General features: G+C 38.8%; 1 protein-coding gene across 2 annotated transcripts in view; it reads right to left on the bottom strand.

Moving 5' to 3' along the window:
* creb3l1 (cAMP responsive element binding protein 3-like 1) overlaps positions 1 to 15,329 on the bottom strand; it is a 34,286-nt gene extending 18,957 nt beyond the window's left edge. For both annotated transcript variants that reach the window (XM_065289469.2, XM_065289470.1), the window contains exons 1-2: positions 14,962 to 15,329; positions 49 to 253 (exon numbers count right to left, since the gene is read on the bottom strand). In XM_065289469.2, the coding sequence (XP_065145541.1) occupies positions 49 to 253; positions 14,962 to 15,063 (307 nt within the window). In that variant the 5' untranslated portion in view covers positions 15,064 to 15,329. The remainder of the gene's footprint in view (positions 1 to 48; positions 254 to 14,961) is intronic.
* Positions 15,330 to 15,551: the final 222 nt, after the last annotated feature.

Here is a 15,551-nt window from a genome sequence, read left to right as displayed (position 1 = left end):
CTAGACAGTGAACGGAATGAGTAAGATAATGGAAACTCCTTTTCTAACCTGCATCATCGTCTGATTTGATGGGCATGGAGGGGCTCTGTGGTGCAGAGTCCCCACTGAGAGAGTAGCTGTGTTCTGCCTGGATGTCAGGGTTTGGAGGATCCAGATCCATATCCAACAACGGGTTCCTCCCCACCAACAGATGATCATCGAAAAAACTGCTAAAGAGGTCATTGGAGAAATCCTCCATCTGCTCTGAGAAGTGCTGGGGAAAGACCAGAAAGACGACAAATTTGAATTGATGGTCGTTACAGCATGGAAAACTACACCGAAAAGATTGGGTTTTAACAGTAAGCAGAAAACATTAAATTGCTGGGACCAACCCAAATAACATCTATGGAGAGCTCAGATACAAAACCCTCTAACGGTGTATTCACACGGGGTGAAAGCATTAACGGTTGACGGAAGGCTTGTCTGAAGCATGATCAACAGCCAATCACAGTGGCCGCAGCACATGCTCTGGTCTTCCATCAACTTAATTGGCTGGCTCTGCCTAGGTTATTTGCATAAGGCAATCTGATTGGCGGACGCTCGCGTTGCCGCTTGAAAAGTTGAGAAACTTTCAACTTCTGCCGCGAGCAACGGCAGTGATGCGGCGCCGACGGATCCACAATTCAGTTCGCCAACGCTTGACGCACCCATTAAAAGTGAATGGGAAGCGTCAACGCTTACGCCGTAAGTGCGTCTGATATGCTTTTTTGTAAACTAGCATTTTTATCAGACTCTTTATGGATTCTGCTAATTTCTGATTAGCCTAAGGGTGGGATTAAGCAGATTTGAAGTGAAAGTATTTGATGAAGTAAAGTATGTGTTAAGAGCATTCAGTTAATATCATTATTTCATTTTTGGCAGAGCTGGTGTTTAGTGGCTTTTGCATCTAAGCTTCTCATATTTTAAATATGGCAAAACAAAGTCAGTCCTCCTGTCATTTAGGCGTGTGTCCCAAATAAAGGAGTTTTACATGCATGGGTGCATTCAGTACATTTGTTGTTGGAGAATGTGAGTTTATGTGTGCACACATATATGAGATTGTGTGAGTGTGTTTGTTGAAAGAGGTGTGACAAAGGTGTGGGGGGACCTGATAATGTTTACATCCTGGTGATCCGGGACAGGTGTGTGAATGACACACCTGAAGAGGAATAGACAAATGAGCCGTCATACAGATACAGAAAATATATATATATTTTAGTGGTCACACTAAATACTGACTTTTGGCTGAGGAAGCCATTTTGTTATACAAATATTTATTTGTGTACATATTTCCTTTATTTTCCATTTGTGAGTTAATAAAGAGACTGAAAATTAATTATGGATGTCATTAAGACTTTGTTAAAACAACAAAGCTGGTGGTGGCTTAAGACTTTTGCATAGTACTGTAAATAGATCACCCATGTGTACACGTGCGTGCACATGTGTGACGCCTATTGCTGCGTTGCAGGTTTTTAATTATACTTTCACCTGTATGAATTCCCATACTAACCCCTGACCACTGTGTAACTTGTGTGAATAAAGGATGATGAAAGCTATGGTATTATACATGTTTACACTGTCCCTCCCCAGTTTACCTTGAAAGCAAAGAATGAAATTTCAAAGAAAGAAAAGTACAGTAGTTATTATATGTGGTTAAGCGTGGCCTCTTGTAGTGTGCTATCTGGTAAAACTTGTTGCCCGCCATATGGATGCTAAAGCATCGGAGGAACAGGAAATAAGCGTGTGATGGCAGTTATCCTTATTGTTTGATGAATGACATCCTAGGAACACCCTGATGTGGGCGATTGTGAAATGACGCAGCTCTCCGTCAGTGCCACGCTAATTATTACGGTTAAATATAACAAAATACACAGTCGCACCCTGAAACTGTGATGTTCGTCAAATATTCTTGCTCCTGGATGTAAAGATCAGATATTGTGGACTGAAGGTGATAAGTCACCTGTGTGAGTAAACTCATTCAAAATAACTAAATGGGGCTTAATAGTTAACAATTAATCATACCTATTAAAAAAAAATTATAGCGCTTGAGGTCATACTTATAATCAGACCACAGACTTTATTCTAAATTCAACATTTATCCAAAGCAACTTACACTTATATTTGCATCTAAAGGTCAGACTCTTCCTGATCCAATTTTTTAAACCCCAGTTAGTGTGTAATGTTGCTATAATAGCATAAATAATACCTGTAAAATGATAAAGCGCATAGTTCACTGCTAGGTGATATATTTTCTTTAACAGAATTGGCCTTTCAAAGCCTACAGCGAACAGCCGGTTTGGACTTCAGTCCTCTACTTCCTGCTTTAATGACGTCAGTAGAATATTTTTTGACTAAACCCCACCCACAGCAATACGTCAGTCGCCAGAGTATAACCAGAGTTTATCGTCCTGTGGTTTAAAAAAAAATCCCCTCCACACATGCTCGGTTTAAAAGAAATCTCCGCCTACATGAACACGCAAAAACACGTGATCACACGCTGTCAAGAGCATGCCACACCAGCAGGTGGTGATATAACCCTAATCGTAATGCCATGTCGGCCAATCAGAAGCCTCAATCAGAAGCAAAACCCCGATTGTACTGTCTACAAGACAACAGGGGTTTTCAAAAATGCTCGGTTTCAGTGACGTGATACCGCGTAAAAAAGTCACAGTTATAAAAATACCCGTGTGGACAAGGCCTAAGCTGTTATGGAATCACAACACACTAAACAAGCTACACAACTCGATACGTACGAGGAACTTCATAAAACAAGGAAGACATCAGCACATTTTTAGGACAGTGAGAACAGCGATACAGATAAGTAAATTGTGTGAAAAACTGAGCTACAGGAACAACCCCAACTTGTGAAAAGCATCATTTCTGTCATTTCAAATATGGTGGTGACTAACTTGGTCAGCTTTTAAAGCAAACGCAAGCATTTTGTGTTCACGTTTGTTTTAATTTCTTAACGTTTGACAGAGTGTATGACAGGAACCTACAAGGAAACAAGGGGGAAGTCATAAAGTATTTCCAACTTTAATCTTTTCTGGAATGTGGTAAAAGCATCAAAATCTGATTGGCTGTGAGTGTGCCACTTTTGGAAATAAAAGCATGATTTATACATTTACGTCAGACCTAAGCATGATTTAGACATTTACTCTACTACACCGCAGGTTATGCGTCAATTTTCATTACTTGTGCGTTGTTGTTCACGTCGATGTGCAATTACACATGCAGATCGGTAGTAGGCAATGTCCACAAGCATGTTACAGTACCGAGGAAAAAGCCAAAAAAGAGGAAATTGTTGTATATATTGTTGAAAAAGCATAGCATGATGGAGGTAAATAGACAGCAACTTTTATTACAGCTCAAATGGTTTAATATAGCTCCTCAACAAGGTCCATCTTTGTTTTTGCCATCGCAAGTGGAAATGTGTATGAGGAAATGCGACACTGATTTTTTTACCTGATGGGAGGGGTTCTAGCAGACCAATTACAGTGCTTGTGATATGCATAGAACTGATGCGTTGTAACATTTTTGAAGAGGTGCGCGTCAGGCTACGGTGTTGGCTACAGTCTAGCCTACGCCGTACAATTGATGCAAAAGTATAAATTGGGCTTAAAAAGAAAAATCCCTTATATGACAAGACAACATGAAGCTGCCTTAGGAAAAATCTGTATTCATGGTTGCTGGCCTGTCTTTGTGTTTTTTTTATATACTGTATGTTATCAGAGCAGACAGTCTGAGTATTTCTCTTATCGCCTTTATTTATCTGTAGATCTCTTTCTTGTTTTGACAAGTGTCAGTTAAAAATGACGCATGCAGTGTCTATCTGGTTTTTGGTTGCTCTTGCAGGGCCAATGGTTATGATGCAATGCTGGGGTGCTGATGCAAGAGTTTTGAAATTCCACATCTGGAAGGATCCTCAGAGGCAGATGGAAAATTCCAGAATTCCAAAGAACTTCAGTTATTTCAATACCTTCAGTGAATGTGGAGTAAGTGCGTGTGTCTTTTTCATTAGGGTCAGATTTCAGGACATATAAAAACAAGTCTCCCTCTTCATTTTTCAGCAGCGTTTCACCTTTTACCCTTTGTTAAATGTGAAATAAATAACAATGAGAATTTGCAATTTTTATGTGTGTTATCCTTTCAAGAGACTCTCACCTCGCATGCCCTTTACACCCTAATTTGAATCAATACAAATGTAAACTAAACTCACTACACTGCACAATTCTGTTGCAGTCTCACAAATATCTGTGCAGCTGGGGTTTCCTCAGCTCTTTTCCATGACATCTGTCTGTGCCTTACTACTAGTGTCTGAGTCTTGCTCAATAAAACACAATGAATGATTTTATGCGTTTTATTGGGAAGGACAAGAATTTTAATACTCAAAGAAAAAACCCCAACAGTTTCAAAAGTCTATCACACAAGAGGTTTCCTCCAATGCTATGCTCTCAGTGAGCTCAAATATCAAAGAGTAGAGATAAGACATAAAAAGCCTTTTTGTAACCTGAAAAAGGAAATGTATTTTGTTAAAAGAGTTAAACATTTTTATTAAAATGTTTTGTTAAAAGTCAATTTTTGTCATCCAATAGTATTTTTTTGCTAACACATTTTTGGTTTGTCAAAGAACCACATTAGCATCAATGCAATGCATGTGTGTGCAAGCTGAGCAATGCCCTATTTTTCCATCTGATTCATTTTTTTTAAAGTAAAGTTTGGGTCATGTCCGGGTCTGAGCGAGCTGGTAAACTGCACGCCTGCTCGACTCATTGCATTCCATTCCCTTATTCCAGCTGCACTCCGGCCAATGGGAGCACAGTATGTAAATGAGGAAAGAGCTTGTCATTTTAGAGCTGGAGTGCAGGGTGCGCACGGAGCAGCTTGGAGGGTTTCAGCACAACTTTTTAGTCTTTGGAAAAAGACATTTGCTGATAAAATCATCCAGCAGCTCTGAAAATGTGAATAAAGCCAAACCCACAATGTTTGGGAATGGCAGAAAGGTGAACAATGAGTCACAACAAAGAAGATTCATTCTTAGAGTGGTAGTGGCAAAACAAGAAACCGAAAAAAAAAGAAAAGCAGGGAAAAGATCTTGAACCGAAGCTGGATTTTGCAGATGTTTAGAGTTTACACTAGTCACTCATGTAATGCAAATTAAAATAGTGCTTCCCTCATGTCAAATATAAATATCCGCTTCCACCACGAAAGTATCAGTGGAGTTTGATTTATTTAGACATTAAAACAGCTTCTTCTTGTGTGTGCATGCATGAAAGATTTAATTCTTATGCACTGAATCTCTCTTTTTTGACCTTAATATGAGGGACGGATTCTTTCATGTGTGACTGCGGAGATAGGATGCATTTTTTAAAAGTCGTTTTTTCTCCAGCACATCTGCACTTTAAAGCAAGTTCATATTTTCAGATTCCAGCTGGCAGCTGTGAGGATCTGAGATGGGTCAGGGAGGACAGTCCTGAACCTAAGCTCATTATGATCGTCTCGGCATGTGTGATGAGCCAGACGCGTGAAAGAGAGATAGAAGTGTTTGGAGTCTGCAGGTGAGGGCGAGTGAGAGAGCCAGGCCTCTGCAGGTGTTCACAGGTGAGGGCTGATTAAGATTACAGGCATGGCGTCAAGTTTACAGCTGTAGACAGACACCACAGTCCAACCCATCTTTATGGAAATCGGGACACACAGGTACCTTACTAAACATTTAAAAGAAGGCAAATTTCTTTTTGTTTGTACCTTCAGGATTTTTTGCATTGTTGAAAAACTACATTGTACATTGTAGAGAGGTTTTAGATATAAAGCCTGCACATGAGGTTTTACTGTAATTCCTGCTCTCCTCTCCAGACCTGTGCTCCACAACTCCCCTCTCTCCCATTCACCCATCCACTCTCTATTTCTCTCTTTCCTTTATTTTTCGCAAGCTTTTCATCCTCTTCTTTTTCTTTCTCCTATTCTTGCCGTCCAAGTACAACTCATATGTCCCTTCCCCCCTTTTCTCTTTTCTGCTGGTTTTGTAATTCCAGTTCTTTCTTAAATTTTGCTCTCGGCCACAGAGCAAGAGAACCATGACCACAGGAGGCAGTTGGGCTTTAGCCCCACCTCCAGACAGGAGCCACTGTGGGCCACAAACCAAACTAGCTCTTCTGAAGGTGAAATAGTGGGTGGCAGAGGTCACATGACAGATATAGACCAAGATAATAAGAAATTTATAAACAGTGGGAGAGTGTTAGTATGTGACTATAAAAGGGATATCCTAGGAAGGAACAGTGGAATCCCCAGAACTACCATCTATTTTCTGCTACTGCTGCACTTTGGGAGGGGGTCTCCCAGATGTGTTCCCCATCCCCCATGCTTCAGACGGCTCTCTGCACTCTGTAATTTTGCCAGTCTAAATTGGCCCTCTCAGAAAAGCCTGCGGTAACACAGCCCTAAACAGAAGAATAACCCAAGGGCTGGTTGTTTTTTATCAGTCTGACTCAACACATTCTCATGGTGATGCATACCTATCTTACGAGATGGCAAATTCGTATTCATTTGTACAATCTCATTCGTACGATCTGCTTTCGCCCCACTGATGCTGGGGTAAGGAGTTGGGTTTCATAGTGCTTTAAAGGATTAGTCCATTTCCTTAAAAAAATCCAGATAATTTACTCACCACCATATCATCCAAAATGTTGATGTCTTTCTTTGTTCAGTCGAGAAGAAATTATGTTTTTTGAGGAAAAAATTCCAGGACTTTTTCTAATTTTAATGGACTTTAATGGACCCCAACACTTAACCGTTTTAATGCAGTTTAAAATTGCAGTTTCAAAGGACTCTAAACGATTTCAAATGAGGCATAAGGGTCTTATCTAGCGAAACGATTGTCAGTTTTAGCAAGAAAAATAAAAAATATGCACTTTTAAACCACAACTTTTCGTCTTCCTCCGGCTGTGTGACGACAAGCCAGCGTGAACTCACATAATTGTGTAATGACGTCGAAGGGTCACGTGTTACATATATGAAGCGCACATTTGCAGACCATTTTAAACAATAAACTGACACAAAGACATTAATTAGTATCATCCCACATACAACAACGTAGAAACGGTGCTCTTTCTCCACACTTGTAAACACTGGGGCGTAGTTTCGATACGTCATCCGTGACCTCTTGATGTGATGACGTATAACGTGAGGTCGCGCTGGCGTGTCACACGACCAGAGGAAGATGAGAAGTTGTGGTTTAAAAGTGCATATTTTTTTTCTTGCCAAAAATGACATTCGTTTCCATATAAGACCCTTATGACCCGTTTGGGTTCGTTAAGAGTCCTTTGAAACTGCAATTTTAAACTGCATTAAAACTGTTATGTGTTGGGGTCCATTAAAGTCCATTAAAATGAGAAAAAGTCCTGGAATTTTTTCCTCAAAAAACATAATTTCTTCTCGACTGAACAAAGAAAGACATCAACATTTTGGATGACATGGTGGTGAGTAAATTATCTGGATTTTTTTAAAGAAAATGGACTGATCCTTTAACTATGTGATTCACATTATACAAAATTACACAAAATCACCACCACATAAAACATATCACTTATTATTGATGATAATCATTGAGTGTTGTTAAAGAAATAATTTAATAACGAAAACAAAAGAAAAACTTTACTTTTGTAACAGACCTAGTAGTGATAGTGATGAACCACAGTATTCACAGTAGTGAAATAAACTACATTACCTCTCTTACTAACATCTCTTTTATATTGCACAATGAACATTTTCCCTAAAATTAAATCATTAAGTAATTAACATAATCATCTTGGTCTTGATTCTCATAAAGGTGGGAGTCTGGGAAAACAATGGGAGATTGCTTAAGCTAGAGATCTCAAGGAAAGCTCACGTAAAGTTCCTGCAAACACTGACACCCAGCTGACATGTTTGTTCGGAGGCTGTGGGGAGTGGGGAGACATGTGTCTCTGCGGGGCTAAGAATACGGTCTTTCACATCTGCAGGACAGGTTCCACATGCTCTTTGTTAGTGCAATGTTAAAACTCAAAACACACATATGCACTCATACACACACAGCTTTTTGCACAAATGTAAATCAGACAGCGAGTGATATAAATCAGTAGCAGCATGCTAACAGCAAACTTTATTTGAATCAAATCAGCCGAGTCTGCGCTGGCTATGAATGGAACGATGCTGTTTTAGAAGAATGTCTGTGTCTTCGTTTTGGAGGTACCTGCTGAAAAAAACTATAAAAACATTATAGGTTTTATTGGGAATTTTATTGGTTCTAATTGAATATGGCCCAAAACACACTACAGTGTATTGGTTTTTGTTGGTCTCTAATGGTATGTATTGGTTCTATTGGTTCTATGTATTGGTTCTAATGGAATATGGCCCAAAACACACTACAGTGTAGTGATTTCAATGGTAAAAGTTAATGGTTTCTATTGGTATTTTAATGGAAACCATTAGAATGTTCTGTAATGGTTTTATTGTTTTTTTCAGCAGGGGTTACATACTTAAAAGGTCACTGAACGAAACACTCGGCCAACACCTTTATAATATTTGAAGTTCTGCTCTCTACAGTGCCTCGGGAGACAAAGCAAGATAGAGAAAGAGATAGAGAATGCGAGAAATGAATGCAAGAAAGAGCGCCTGGAGATCAGGAGGAGTTCTGACATGTCACCAAACTCCTGATAACCTCTCAGCTGCCACTATAAGAGGAGAGGAATGAAGAATAAAACATCCGTGGTATCCTGAAACCAGTTGAACATGTAAAATAACTTTAATAATATGACACCTTTGTTACTCTTCCTATAAGGCACAAACACACAGTTAGCTATATAACCATAATATATGTAGATATTACCGTAAAATAATTCAATGATAAAATCAGTTTCATTTATTTTGATTAAATAACGTTTTTTTGGGGGGGGGGGACCGGGCATGTGCGTGTAGGGCAGGGATGGATTCGGTCAGCGCCCACTATTATAGCTTAATTGTTTGTCAATTATTTTAACAAAATAAATAAGCTGAAAAACTATGCAAAGCATCCAGCAATTTAAGAAAAGGGAGGGATCTGGTTTGACAGGACCGGAGTAAGCACACCCTCAAGTCACGATGTACTAACTGCTGATTTAGTTATTTTGTGTGCTTACGTAAGAACACACCTAACTGCAAACCTCAATGAACTTTATTCTTGCTATTTTTGTCTTTCATGTGAACGAATGTCATACCTGCAGCGAAAGGTATGACAACAACAGAAATACTTAACCTTTACAAACACAGCGCTGCGTAAGAGTATTACGAAAATCCAGTAGTGTGAGTAATGGACGATGACATAAAAATACTTAACTATAGCCTAGGCCCAAACGCCAACAGATGACTTCATCATTCTTCTCCATCCATTCTTAACTTTCCCAGACTGAATGAGACTTTGCTTAAAAGTACCACTTATTCAAAGTTCAAAGCTAGTAAATATAGTAAGACAAGCAAATGAGAGAATTAGAGACAGAATGAACTAAATTGGATCAGGTGATGGATTAGTTCTACAGATTTGAACGAAAGGACGAAAATAGGAAATGCTAAATGCTCAAAAGCTTTTAACTTTAATTTTGGATTGTTTTAAAGTGCGCCTATTTCATTGCTAAAAACACGTTATTTTGTGTATTTGGTATAATACAATGTGGTTGCGTGGTTTATGGTTAAAAAAAAACATTATTTTCTTTTCCACATACCGTACATTTTTGTAACTTTCTTTCTGAAACGCACTGATTTTGTACAAGACTCATCGATCTGATGTGCTGTGTCCCTGATTGGCCAGCTAATCTGTACATTGTGACTGGCCTGAATACCTCTGACGTCAGCCGGAAATGTGACGCTCCTTACCATGTTTGAATGATTCGCTCACAATGCAATACTAACAGGATTTAACTTACAGGCTGAGTCCGAAGCGGGAGGAATTATGATAATGTCGGTCTTTTCTACATCACCAATCCCAGGAAGTAAACTGTCAGTGTTGGGGAAAGTTACTTTTAAAAGTAATGCATTACAATGTTAAGTTACTTCCAAAAAAAGTAACTAATTGCATTACTTAGTTACTTTTCATGGAAGGTAATGCTAACGTTACTATTAAGTTACTTTTTCTTGGCTGAGGCTTGATCTCTTTCAGGCCTTGCAGGTGTTTTTATGACTAAAAAGTTCTGCATTCAGAAATTGCATATTTCATCACAAAAATGTTGAACTCTGGCCTGCCATCTCAGTTTTTGACTTAAACTGTTCCCACACAGGCGTCTACGCATAATTCTATTTGACTACGTTTAGTTCAATTCAGTACATTTTTTAAAAACTAATTAAATAAACTAAAAAAGTAACTTGCATTACTTTTTTGAAAAAGTAACTCAAATATTTATGTGTCGTTTATAAAGTAATGCGTTACTTTATTCCTTACTTTAGAAAAGTAATATTATTACGTAATGCATGTTACTTGTAATGCGTTACCCCCAACACTGCCTACAATCTGTGTGTTTGTTGTAGTCCAAGAAAAGAGATTTACATTGGAGACGATAACTCGTGTCATCGTTTAATTTGGGGTATATACGTTTTGCATATTGTTCACATGTATTAATACACACCACAGGAAATGCAAAAATGTGAATCAGATCATAGGGGCTCTTTAAATCACAGTGCTGCTTATGAATTAAATTTTATATGAGTCAGAGAGAATTGAGTTAGAATTGAGTTTTCTGTATCACAAATACACATATAGATCTTCATTTTTTTACATCTTAATTACAGTTTACAGATATTGGGAAATATAAAAGTTAGAGCAACATCACTTTTATCATCCTCATCTGCCCAGTCAATCTGAAGATTATGCAACAGCTCTAAGCAGTTCTGCTTATTCTTTTACCTCTGCTCACCTCACCTCTACCTACTCCAAATCCTCATCCTTCAGCCCCAGACTCTATGCACCAATCAAGGACATAATTCATAATTACACGTCACAGAAGCAACATAAATGGAACAGAAGCCAACTGGAACCTGCCTTCTACACATGAAATGCATCAAGGTTTGATTTAGATATTACATATGGTATTCATGCTGCACAGAGTTTACAAGATCTACCAGCAAAGCAGAAACAACCTTGAGGACAGGTGGGACCTGCCAAACCTGTAGATATCATCTCCAGTGCTCTTCGTCTGTAGAGTTTAGACATGCTATGTGCTGCCAAAGAATAGCATTTAATCTGACTCATCGTCTCATTAGAACACGGAGTAAAGAAAAGGTTCAGACCACCCCCGCTATTCAGGTTCCTGTCTTTCCTTCTCGTGTGAAAAGTAAATGAACAGGTAAATGATGTTATGCGACAAATTTGCGCCATGAATGATTTGCATACAACAGCTGATTATACCTGTTTGATATGAGACATGCTCTGCGTCAATCATAGGTATTGAGTATACATGCCAATATAACAGGGATAGTCCTTAATGGTTTCATTGTTAAAGGGGACATTTCATAATCACAGTTTTGTAAGATGTCAGATAAATCTTTGGTGTCCCCACAGTATGTATGTGAAGTTCTAGATCAAAATACAATATAGATAACTTATTATAGCATGTTAAAATTGCCACTTTGCAGATGTGTCTCTTTAAATGCAAATGAGCTGATCTCTGCACTAAATGGCCGTGCCTTGATTGGATAGTGCAGATTAGGGGGCGGTATTATCTAGGGATGCACCGATAGGATTTTTTTGGGCCGATACCGATACCGATTTAAAGAGACAACTTCTGGCCGATACCGATGCCGATACCGATATTAAACACTTGTACACAATCCTATACAGTTGGTCTATTAGCTAGTTTATTTCTGCATCAAATTATTTTTACTGAACATGGATTTGATCTAATTAACATTCAACTGACCAACATAATAAGAGAGGCACAAATTAAGCTAAAACAAATATAAGAAGACAGCATGACAACCTTCAAAGGCAGTTTTGGCTATTCAGCATTTACTTTAATAACAACATTAACTCATTTTTTTTTTACCTATAATGGATTTCTTTATGCAGTTAATTAATAAACAATCGGTATCGGCCTTTCTCGTGCTATTGCCGATATAAACATCGGTGGCCGATACATCGGTGCATCACTTGTATTATCCCCTTCTGACATCAAAACGGGAGCCAAATTTCAATGAACTATTTTTTTACATGTTTGCAGAGAATGATTTATCAAAACTAAGTTACTAGGTTGTTCTTTTTCAAATTTTCTAGGTTCATACAAGAACTGAGGACCTAATTGATTTTCATGATATGTCCCCTTTAAGTCACTTGTTTCCATTTCACGAATATGGGCCAACAATGGCAGTAAAGAAAAAAACACAGGCTCCTTTCATATAAAGGATAGACTACGGAGGTATAGCAGATATATAATATGAAGTCATTTAAATAATTAAAGCCTAAGTTTTGTCTGCGCTGTTGAGGTTCACATACTGCATCTTCTCTGTGATCTTAGCTTTAACACACAGTAGAGTGAGACATCCTGATTTCCACCCTCCAGTAAAAGCCATGCAATTATGCTAAAGTCAGGATTTAAACACACAGAAGTACACGCACACACACATAGTAACAGTGTGGAGGTTCCAGATAAATATACCCCAATTCTGCAGTGATGGAGTGACCCACCAGCATCTATAAATATAATAAAGTAACAAACACACACTATTATCTGATCTTGAGGTCAGCGACAAGTGTGTGTATGTAACCCAGGAGCAGGCAGAGCAGTTTCCTCTCCGAGGGTACAAGGCACTCATTCACTGAGCGCTCAAGGGCCTGTGTCTCTCTTACACACATACACACCAAGGAGGAGAAGAGTGGGGGGACCATGGAGGGTCTGGAGTGGTCTTTCACAGACCTCCATTCACATGCCCACACAGGAGCACAGTGGCATGCATACGCTCATGCACACATACACAGACAGCTATCATGAGCTGTGAATGAGCCTCCTTCACTTACAAGCCTCTCTCTCTCTTCTCTCAATCATCACTCTTCCCTCAGTCAGGTCCTTACAAAGCGAACCGGAGCACAGCTGTTACTCAATGAGGGACATCTGGATTGAATACTACTCATTACATACACTCAGCAACAGAAAAAAAGGCAAGATTTTCGTAAGAAACCGTAACACACTTATCTAAAGGTCTCCACCACAAATCTTTAAACAGGCCTTCATTAGATAGCAAGCAGATAGCAAATGTATACTTCAGATGTCAGTTAAGCATCTATCACTTTGCATTCATTCATCAGTCTCTCTGTCCGCTGCATCTACACCCCACAGGAGCCTTGTTTGCACAGTTGGGTGATCAATTTAAATGGAAATCAGAATATGGCAACACAACCATACGGATAAACATTCAGAAGACACTGTATGATGTATTATAGTTGTTTTGCTTTAGAGAATTGCATAGTTTATATGAGGCTGCTGTGTACCTCCCTGTTTGCCAATTCTCCTGAGACCAAAAGAAAGATTATGATGCACCATCTCTGTTAAAATAAAGGTCAAAACTACTCTATCTTGCCTGTGTCTCATAATAGTGGCATTTATGATGTCCTCTCTTTCTCTCTCTCCCTATCTGTGAAGAGGTTTAAAAGAACATCAGGATGAATGCGTGTCAGTCAGAGGCATTAGCTATAGGAGTGACTGAATCACTGTGGAAACTGCAGAAGTGACCTGGGCTCCTAATGGATCACATGCACATGAAACGCTATGCTAATCCTAACTGAAACACATCCACAAGTGCTTTCCACTTTATTTTTTTGCTCTACTTTTCTGCTCTCCTAACTAAAGTCTGATGATAAATAAAGAGCATTACAAATAATTAAAAAACTCCTACTCCTGATTGTAAGCTTTGTACCCTGCACGTCTTGTTGGCTCATCTGAGAAAATGTTAAATGCTGTCTCGCTTTAGATGAAATGGTCTGCTGAAAGTTTCTCTGTGACAGTTTTGATAATTTCTATTGACCTTTTAAGCCTTCTATTTACATTCTTTGAGATAATTTCCTCTACTGTGAAACATATTCATTAACCAGTTTCGGATGTTTGACATGTTTTAGTTATATTTCTTTAAGTGGATAATGCTTTAATCACCTTTAGTTAACATAAATACACTTGACAAAAAAAAAACTTTCTGCACCTGAGTATGAGGTGGACCAAAAGCAGGGTTTGAGCATGTAAACTTGTGACTTCTTATAAAAAGTTTTAAGTTTTCTACTGAATTGTTTTATTTTATATGGTATTTCATTTAGTTCATTATCGTGTTTCTGACCCCTCCTGTGACATTATTCAGTCTAACAAGAATAGATTTGAGCATCCCTACAGGTTGCAGCCGGACACAAGAAACAGGATTTAAAGCGGCATGTGGGCGTGGTTTGGAGCGTAATGTAGACGTGGTTTAGTTAAATACGGATGGAGGTTGTATATGGGGGTTGGCTTGGATAAATAACAGCACGATTGAGACCTCCCTCCCTGACCCCCAAAGATCCGGCTAAAGTTTAAAGTGTTTCTATCTGTGTGCAGCTGGGCAAACTTCACAGCTTGACAACTCCTGACCTTGTTTATATTTCATTTGCAGCACAACATGCCAGATATGTGTGACAAATAAACACGGGAATAAACAAACTAAATGTTTCATGTGTCACACTTTCTTAGAATCAAAACAATGTTTCCTGAATATAAGTCCAAAGATGTTACTTCTTGCTGAGTCTGACAGAAAAGGCTACAATTGTTGATATATACACAGATGTCAGTATGCTATTGTCTTTCCAATGAATGAAATCCAGCAACGTATACATTTGAATAGTTGAGAGTTAACATGATACAAAATATAAAGACTTATATTCAATTCAGTGAAAACTCCTGTGGTAATGAAAGATGTTAAGATTTGACGTACCACATTGGATAAGAAATCGCTCTCATTCAGGTCCTCTAGGTCCAACAGGTTGGAATTGGGGAAAAGTTTTTCCGAAGCGAAGTTGTCCAATATTGTTTCCATATCGGCTCTAACTAAGTACAGGCTTGTTAAACAAAAACAATATCTCTGAGGAGAGACAGGTTGTCAAACTGTTGAAATCCAATTTAAAAATCTCAACCGGGAATAAGTGAGCTTAAGCGGCTTGCGCTCGTCTGCAGTGTCAGGACGACTTCATCCACAGAGGGTCTATAGTCTGTCCATTTACACTTACGGTGCAAGTGTCGGATAAATGTAACGCGATTATAACGAAGTGGCCGTTCGTTCTTCTCCCAAATCTGTATCATTCATCTGCGTTGAGTCTCCAGTAAGGGGGTAACTAGACTAATACATATTAATGTTGTCCCCGCCCCACTTTCGCTCTTTGCATCCACTGACCACGCCCACATTCGCTCGCTTTAAAGTGACGGTGTAGGGATTTCGCTTTCTTGACATTGACGCACATGGAAGACAGAATACATTACAGTAAACATTCACTGGCCATTACGCAAACGTGAATACTATCTTTAAAT

The sequence above is a fragment of the Paramisgurnus dabryanus genome, chromosome 2 (genome assembly GCF_030506205.2).
Source record: "Paramisgurnus dabryanus chromosome 2, PD_genome_1.1, whole genome shotgun sequence".
Lineage (NCBI taxonomy): Eukaryota > Metazoa > Chordata > Actinopteri > Cypriniformes > Cobitidae > Paramisgurnus > Paramisgurnus dabryanus.
This window is presented reverse-complemented; position numbering and strand designations above follow the sequence as displayed.